This window comes from Dryas octopetala, chromosome 1, assembly GCF_963921425.1.
Source record: "Dryas octopetala chromosome 1, drDryOcto1.1, whole genome shotgun sequence".
Lineage (NCBI taxonomy): Eukaryota > Viridiplantae > Streptophyta > Magnoliopsida > Rosales > Rosaceae > Dryas > Dryas octopetala.
Window position 1 is genome coordinate 24,841,930 of NC_141366.1, and position 8,662 is coordinate 24,850,591.

The 8,662-nt window shown below is 36.6% G+C and overlaps 1 protein-coding gene and 1 pseudogene across 1 annotated transcript; one reads left to right on the forward strand and one right to left on the reverse strand.

The window, feature by feature from the left end:
• Positions 1 to 1,211: 1,211 nt before the first annotated feature.
• On the forward strand, positions 1,212 to 3,490 carry LOC147299369 (uncharacterized). Its single transcript, XM_086229012.1, has 2 exons — positions 1,212 to 1,537; positions 2,785 to 3,490. The coding sequence occupies exons 1-2, from the start codon at positions 1,370 to 1,372 to the stop codon at positions 3,313 to 3,315; spliced, it is 699 nt and encodes a 232-aa protein (XP_086085138.1). The 5' UTR covers positions 1,212 to 1,369; the 3' UTR covers positions 3,316 to 3,490.
• A 220-nt stretch (positions 3,491 to 3,710) lies between these two features.
• Positions 3,711 to 4,199, reverse strand: LOC147299370 (secreted RxLR effector protein 161 pseudogene; annotated as a pseudogene).
• Between the last annotated feature and the right edge of the window lie 4,463 nt (positions 4,200 to 8,662).

An 8,662-nucleotide genomic window follows, 5' to 3' on the forward strand; every position in this document is an offset into this window, starting at 1 on the left:
CGACTGTCATCCATAATATTTGACCCTTATTCTTAAAAATTAGTCATGTGTTTGGTATATTATATGACCAATTTCTAATGGAAGTTATAACAGAATTGACGAAAATCCTTAATTGAAACAAATCGTTAATTATAGTTTTTAATTGGATTATAGTAAAAACGAGTATAATTACTGAACTAATTAAACTCATTCAAGTATTTAACCTTTTTTCTGCTGAATATATAAAAATGAGTATAATGGGTTAATTTGTGTTTTGGAGCATAATTTTTTCTTGAAGCAGCAGAGGTGGAAAAATGAATCAAATAGCAACTTCCAGGGGGAAGAGAGTGGAAAAAGTGACGATGGATAAAGGTCAAAAGATGGAGGGAGAAGGAAAAAGGGTTGAGTTTTGCTTGGATTGTGAGATCGAAGGAGAGAGAGAAATAGCGTATTGTGTATTTTTATTTTTAATTATTTTTTAATAAGTTAACAACATCTAAGGTCTGTTAAGTGGAGGTACAGGTGTCAGCATATTAAATAGGATACATGGAGGAGACTGTTTTGGTGACAGCAGATTTAGGCTCTAGAATGATCATCGAGTTATTCTGCTCTCTCTCTCTCTCTCTCTCTCTCTCTCTCTCTCTCTCTCTCTCTCTCTCTCTCTCTCTCTCTCTCTCTCATCTTTGGGGAGAGGGTTGCCTGCAAGATGGCAGCAGAGGAGTGAAGTCGGGGCTGATGGGTTTCTTTACTTTTTCAGTTTTTAGATATTAAAAACATTACAATTAATAATGTTAGAGAATTCAAATTTGTATTCCAAATTTAAATTCTAAATAATATGTTATTATTTATATGTGTTTTACTTGTTGTAAAATAAATAAGTCTTAAAATGAATTATGTATGATTCAATAAAACATTGACATATTATTTTACCCAAAAATAAAGCATTGAGACATATATTATTTGAGATCTAAATTTAAAATTCTTAGCATTATTGTTTTAAACTATATATATATATGTAATTAACCCTTAATAATAACTACTACCTATGCATGATATGTGGCAACCAACTAGACCCTTGGATCTTAGACCCCAAGACTGAAAAATGTGTTAAAATAATTGTTAAAGTATTTATCCCATACTCTTTTCCTATATATATATATATACACACACTCACTAAAGCCCAATATAATTAAGGAGTAATTAAGCTAGGCAAAAGTGGTTAATGGGTTGTCAGGACAAAACAAGATATAAAAGAAAGCTATGTGCGTGGGTCGACAAAACAGAGGTATATAGCAACTAGCAAATATTAATGTAAGATGACATAAGAGCAATAAGCTAAACACACACAGAGAGAGATCGAGAGAAATCAGCTAGAGAGAGAGAGAGAGAGATGGAATGGAGAAAATGTTATCTGGACGTGATATTAGTGCCATTGGGGGTTCTGATAAGCATTGGGTATCATGGTTGGCTTTGGTATAAGGTTCGAATACAACCGCTCACCACCACCATCGGTATAAATGCAACTGGACGACGCTTATGGGTCTCAGCCATGGTTAAGGTATTATTATTATACAGTGACCTAATTAATTTCCATTCTTATATCGGTCCATATATTAATTTTTTCATGCTTTCATTCAAATTAAGCAGGGAAACATCTATCAATATAGGATAACAACTGCATATATATATATATATATATCGGCCACTTGCCAGAGAATTAAGTTTACATGCATGCATGATATTCGATCATATATACTAGTTTCGATCTCCTTTCCACTTTCTCCATATCGCTTCTTCCTTCTTTGCTCATTTGATAGAGTAGTCTCATCGGACCGTAATTAATTTTTTAGATTACTCTTTAAAGATTATAAATAAATCATTTTAGTAATAGTTAAATTTACTGTCTATTTATTTGATAATAATTAAATAATTAAATAATTTTTTGATTTGATTAATTTTTTACAAAAACTCTTCAAAAACTTATCTATAAAATGAACGATTTGATCATGAAACTACACTTTGCAATAGACATAAACAAAGAGAAAATAGCTAACCCTGGCAAAAACAAAACAAAAATATAGCTAACTTTCCTTTTCAATATATAGCTAAATAGCTTCCTTTGTAAGGGAAATCCATTCCTCTTCCATATCATATATACATCGTCACTAATTATGGAACCGAAATTGTTTAAGTAAGAAGAAACTCAGAGCACCATGCATGCTCATATATAAATAGATATATATATATATATATATATATATACACACACATGTAGGTATGGGAATAAGTACAAGCTATAGGGGCCAAGAAACAGGGGATAAAAGGTACTTAGAAACCTACGTACCCAAGTGGATTGGGGCATGCAGTACTTACATAATGCCATCTTAATTTAGCAAAATCTATATGTATATATGCCATATTGCGATCTTAATTATCAATTAATGTTGCAATTAATTTTGAAGTTAAATTTATATACAAATGTATATAGTAATACGTAGTCTTGAAATTACAAGCAGAAGCCTGAAAAGATACGAATTATTGCTTAATTGGTGGGGCTGGCTTTCTATCAATATTCCATCAAAAGTTAGCTCAATAATACGTACCACTTCTTTCTTCTTGATGTTGATAGTAAACTTTTAACAGAATCTGTGCATGAATATTGCATGCCGGCCACACAAATTAATTTACATCATCTATCGTTATCATGCATGCATCTTTAATTAAATAAAGATATTCGATCATATATCTTAATTAATTATTCATCAATATATAATATTATAATTTCATTTATGATCGATGGGTCAGGATATTGAGAAGAAAAACATCCTGGCAGTCCAAAGTCTGAGGAACAATATAATGGGATCAACCTTGATGGCGACGACCTCGATCCTTCTGTGTGCTGGGTTGGCAGCAGTGATGAGCAGCACATATAGTGTGAAGAAGCCGCTGAACGACGCCGTTTATGGTGCCCATGGAGAATTCATGGTGGCCTTTAAATACGTCACACTCCTCACAGTTTTCGTATTCTCATTTTTCTGCCACACTCTATCCATAAGGTTTCTCAACCAAGTGAGCATCCTAATTTGTGTCCCAATGGGTGACTTGGAGAGTACATCATGTACAGTGATCACCCAAGAGTATGTGTGTGAGCTTCTGGACAAGGGTTCACTTCTAAACACAGTGGGAAACAGAATCTTCTATGCAGCACTTCCTCTTGTGCTATGGATCTTTGGGCCAGTCCTGGTTTTCTTGTCTTTTGCCACAATGGTGCCAGTGCTTTACAACCTCGACTTTACTACTACTACTACTGCTCATGGGAATAAGGAAATTAATTAAACTACTACTACTACAATCCATCTGTATGTTGTCACCTGGGACTGTTAGCTTTTTTTTGTTTGGTCTGAAGGGACTGTTAGCTTTAATAATGTCTTTCTTATGTACTAACGTGCAACTTAATTAATTAAAGTAAGGCTTCATTAAAACGGGCATGTTAATTAATTATTAATTTGATTAGTAGTATGCTAGTATATATGCGCACATGTTAATTAATTAATTGCTTTAATGTGGTGCTTGAGGCTGATGAGAAGAAAAGGGACATGAATCTTAGAGGTTTATTGACTTTAGAATCTGGTTTGAGCTTGGCCAAAAAAAATAAGAATCTGGCTTGAGCATACTGGTTTGGTGGACTTGTGCTATTTGGTTGTAAGTTCACATGGTCCAATAAGAGGTACTTAATTTGGAGGTCTTCTCAGCCACAATGCTTGAGAAGTTGCCAAAGATGCTGATACATACTCTGCCTCTGCAGTAGATTGAGCAAAAGTTTGTTGCTTCTTGGATGCCCATGAGAATACACCTTTCCCATAATAGAATGCATAGCTAGAGGTGCTCTTCAAATCATCTACACTACCTCCCCAATCACTGTCACAAAATCCAAATAACTTTGGCTCAATATCTTTCTCATACATAATGCCAAAATCAAGTGAACCTTGAATATATCTCAAAACTCTCTTTGCAGTCCCAAGATGAATTTGAGTAGGCTTGTGCATAAACCTTGATAATAAACTAGCAGCATATATAATGTCTGATCTAGTAGCTGTTAGGTAGAGAAGGCTGCCAACTAAGCTTCTATATATAGTTGCATATGCATCCTTACTTCCATCTTCTTTTTCAAGTCTCTCATTGAATACCAAAGGAGTAGCTACTTGATTGCAGCCTCTCATTTTGAATTTTTCGAGAAGAACTTTTCCATATTTCTTTTGAGAAATAAAAGTTCCATTCACACTTTGACATATTCCAATTCCCAGAAAATGATGTATCTCTTTCTTGAGTTGATTGATCAAAATCTTGTTACTTCCAATAAACACTAAATCATCAATATAAAGAGAGACAATAAGAATATCATTGTTACCTTCAGCCTTTGTATATAGAGTTGGCTCATTTTTGCTTCTTTGAAATCCTTTCTTGATGAAATAGGAATCGATTTCTCCATACCATGCTCGAGGTGCTTGTTTCAAGCCATAAAAGCTTTCCTCAACTTATACACTTTCATCTCTTCTCCTTTTTCAACAAAGCCTTGAGGTTGGTCAACAAAGTCCTCTTTATTCAAGAAAGCAAACTTAACATCTAGTTGATATAATAATTAACCAAACCTTTTGAGCTACTAAGGAGATTAGTGCCCTGATTGTATCAAGTCTAGCCACCGGAGCAAAAATCTCATTGTAGTCAATTCCAGGTTGCAGAGAGTACCCTTTTGCTGCAAGTCTTTCTTTATTCCTTTGGATAGAACCATCAAGATTAAGCTTTGTTTTAAAGATCCATTTCACTCCAATAATCTCTTTGTCTTCAGGTTTGTCCACCAATTCCTAAGTTAAGTTTTTCTCAATAACACAGATTTCTTCCTCCATAGCTTTCTTCCAATTAATTAAGCTTCGATCATCCTTAACTGCTTCTTCAAAGTTTTCTGGTTCAATAACACATAAATTGCAGCTTGCATAGACATCACTCGAACTCCTCATTTTGATTGGTGTTGAGCTAGGAGTTGAATTTGCATGAGAGTCTGATTGAGGGGTAGCAGTTGGTGACCACTGCAGTGGAGTTTATAGCTCAATTCCAGCTTCATTTTCTGAAATTTCTCCAGCTTCCAATTCTGCAGATTGTCCTTGGATTGCCTTTTGTTTCCAATCCCAGGAGGCCTTCTCATCAAAGATCACATATCTACATATCACAATCTTCTTTTTTCTTAAGATTATAGAGTCTATAGCCCTTTGTTTGATTGCTATAACCCACAAACACACATTTATCACTAGATTCATCAAGTTTTTGTCTCAGCTCCTTTGGAATAAGAGCAAAACAGATACACCCAAACACTCTGAGGTGATTCACTGAGGGAATTCGGCTATTCCAGGCTTCAAAAGGTGTCATGCCTTCCACTGCCTTTGTTGGACATCTATTCAGCAGATAAACTGCAGTATGAACTACTTCTGCCTAAAATAATTGAGGCATTCCTTTTTTATGTAGCATAGTGTTGATGCAAATTTCTGGAAGATAGATGCAACAACTTAGAAATGATGATCTGGCTGATCAGAAGCTTTGCTAGATGATGACGTGAGATCTTCCTGTATGAAAAACAAGATCAAAGGAGAGGGACCGATGTGGCACCAGCCAAACACGCTCCGATGATGAAGTCAGTGATATGTATTTGGTGGTGTTTGAATGAAAGTAGGGAAGAACAAGTGATGAACTTGGGAGAATGGGAAGAACAAGGTAATGGTTCTGGATTTATTCTCAGCAAGTTGGGTATGCTTTTTGTGAGCTTTTGTGAGTGAGAATTGGTGTAAGTGTTGGCTTTTTGATAGCTAGATCCTGAATTTGTGCATATGAGTTGGTTTATATAGGCAAAGGAAGTAGTGAGAAGTAAGTTACCTGTATGTGGTTGACTGGTTGAAAAAGATCCACGTGTTCGGTCGTGAACAGTGGCATGCACAGCTACCCATCTCATTTGCATTCAATGCTGCATTGAATACAAGGATGGAAGATTCAGGTGAAATGCCCTAATAGTCATGAACGTGAGCTGGGAAGTCTCATCTGTCAGAGGATCCTGTCAGGTGCACTTGAGTATGGCGGTTCGTCCCAACGTGATCTTCCTTGGAATGGCGGTGGGAAGCCGAGCCGACCCGAACACATGTCCTCATGCGTAGACATGAAGTCCATGTATGATCGGATCAGACATGGATATTCGAACCGAGCCGATCCGGTAGGTAGTGATCCCTTTAAGTCGTAGCTGGCTGTGACTAGAGTTTTGAGAAAATGTTCGCCCCAGGGACGAGCCGAACCGAACCGGGATGACCGAGGAAAGATGAACACTCAACCCTTTGGAAGATCCTCAGTTCGGGTCGGACTGGGTACGAAGGATTCGTCATGATAATCTGATCCGAGCTGGCAGAGAAAGTGCCGAGCTGCATGATGATGTGGAGGTCCAAGTTTGACCACTGAAAAGTCAAACACTGAAGTTGGATCTGACCAGCCACGTATCAGTCTATGATTGGTTGTTGGATCGGTGTGGGTTTATCCACAAACAGAAGTCCCCCAGCTTTCGATCCGAACAGAAAATGATGGATCAGAAGTTGAAGAATGGTGGTCTGCAGAAAATAACATGTCGCCTGATCCGAGCCAAACTGGATAGATCTATTTTCCTGAAGATCCGAACAAGTGGTGACTTGTGCTTGGCCAAAATATCTCAAGGATAGGTGAAGGGACGTTTGGTGTCTGCATGGAGGAATGTAAGGGTCACCTCATTTATAGGTATTTTGAACGTTGACAGGTGGCAAAATCTGGGACTTGAAGCGCCACTTTTGGATGACTGAGATCTGTTTGCATGGGGGTATAAAAGGGTGTCTTTTCTCTCTTCCCTCTCATTTCTAGTTTTCAGACTCTCTCTCTCTCTCTCTCTCTCTCTCTCTCTCTCTCTCTCTCTCTCTCTCTCTCTCTCTCTCTCTCTCTCTCTCTCTCTCCGCGAATCCCACCCTCTCTCCGTTGCTTGAGTGGTGGTCCGATCCTGATTCTGATCAGGTACGGTCGTAGACGAGGTGGTTCCGAGTGTGTAGGGGGCGGAGAGATTGGGGGTATTTATGTCCGTTCAGACCACTTTGACCAATCTCCCTCCACACTGTTGTGCTAGATCACTTGTAGTCTGTTCCTTCAGGGAAAAGCTTTTCTTTATTGATGGTATTATAGCAGAGGAGGTTTGCACACACCCCAACCCTACTTTGTCAATTCACTTTACATTTATTATCAAAAAGCTCATTTGTGCCATGAACAAGTAACAATATCAATTGTTCGTGATTAACACTAATAATATGGTGTTCATAAGAATTTGACAAAAACTACAGTTTATAAGTCCACAGTTGCAGACTATTTGAGTAAACAAAATTACAGTTTGTAATTCCAATTCCATATCTATGACTTCAAATGACCATGAAGATTTACAAAATGTTATGTAAACGTAACCAATTACGGAACAAGTTGTTTATATAACTGAATATCTTCATAATAATCACATAGCAAGCAAGTGATATAAGAATGCTTAATCCATCACACCAGAGCGCATCAGCAATGGGGAAGACTGATGCATCGATTTGGGTTGACATGGCCTTGTTGGATAAGATGAGTATGCAAGCCGGACTCTATAAATGCTTAACCAAATCTTCAAATGGTACTGAATACATGGGCGTGATAAATGAATTGCTAATGCACACCTTGCCATGAGAATTATGTCATAAAGCTTCCTTTTCAAAGACCTTTCTACATCCACCAGACCAGGAAAACCCAACAATTAGTTATAGTTTGTTGCTAAGAGCTGATACCATAGTTACCATGGTGGCCTTGATCATGTCCCAGTTCTTTTTTCCTGTTTCTCACCATTTCCCTCCTCCAATTTCCCCTTCATTTTTGGCAGATTGGGTTGACATATCCAGCACAACAGTGTGGATATACATAGAAATTAGGCTCAAGTACATTTACATCCACCAACTATATGGTTCATTTTAAGTTGGTCCACGAACTATAAAATATCAAAATTTTCCATTAACTATAGTGTTCATTTCAAGTTGGTCCACAAACTATAAAACATTTCAAATTTCTCCATTAACTATAGGGTTCATTTCAAGTTGGTCCACGAACTAACAAAAAACATACAGAATGGTAGACAAAATCAGGTTGAGAAAAATATCGAACCGAACCAGATTATTATTTCAAGTATCAGTATGTCTATAAATATATTGGATATATTTAAATATTATAAGTGACTAAATGTTATAGTGGGAATTCATACTTTCACTCTCCTCAAGTGGTCATGGGTTCGAACCTAGCATGTTCCAAAAACATTTTATACCTTTTTTATTCAAAATATATAACTTTTATTTAATAAATAAAAAAATAAAAAATATATATAAATAATCCGGTTCGGTTCGGTTTTTTTGTCAACCCGATTTTGTCAACTATTCTGTATGTTTTTTGTTAGTTCGTAGACTAATTTGAAATTAACCCTATAGTTAATGGGAAAATTTAAAATATTTTTCATAGTTCGTGGACGAACTTGAAATGAATCATATAGTTGGTGGATATAAATGTACTTGAGCCTAGAAATTATGACAGAGGCATAAACACCCCCATAAAAGTGGTCATG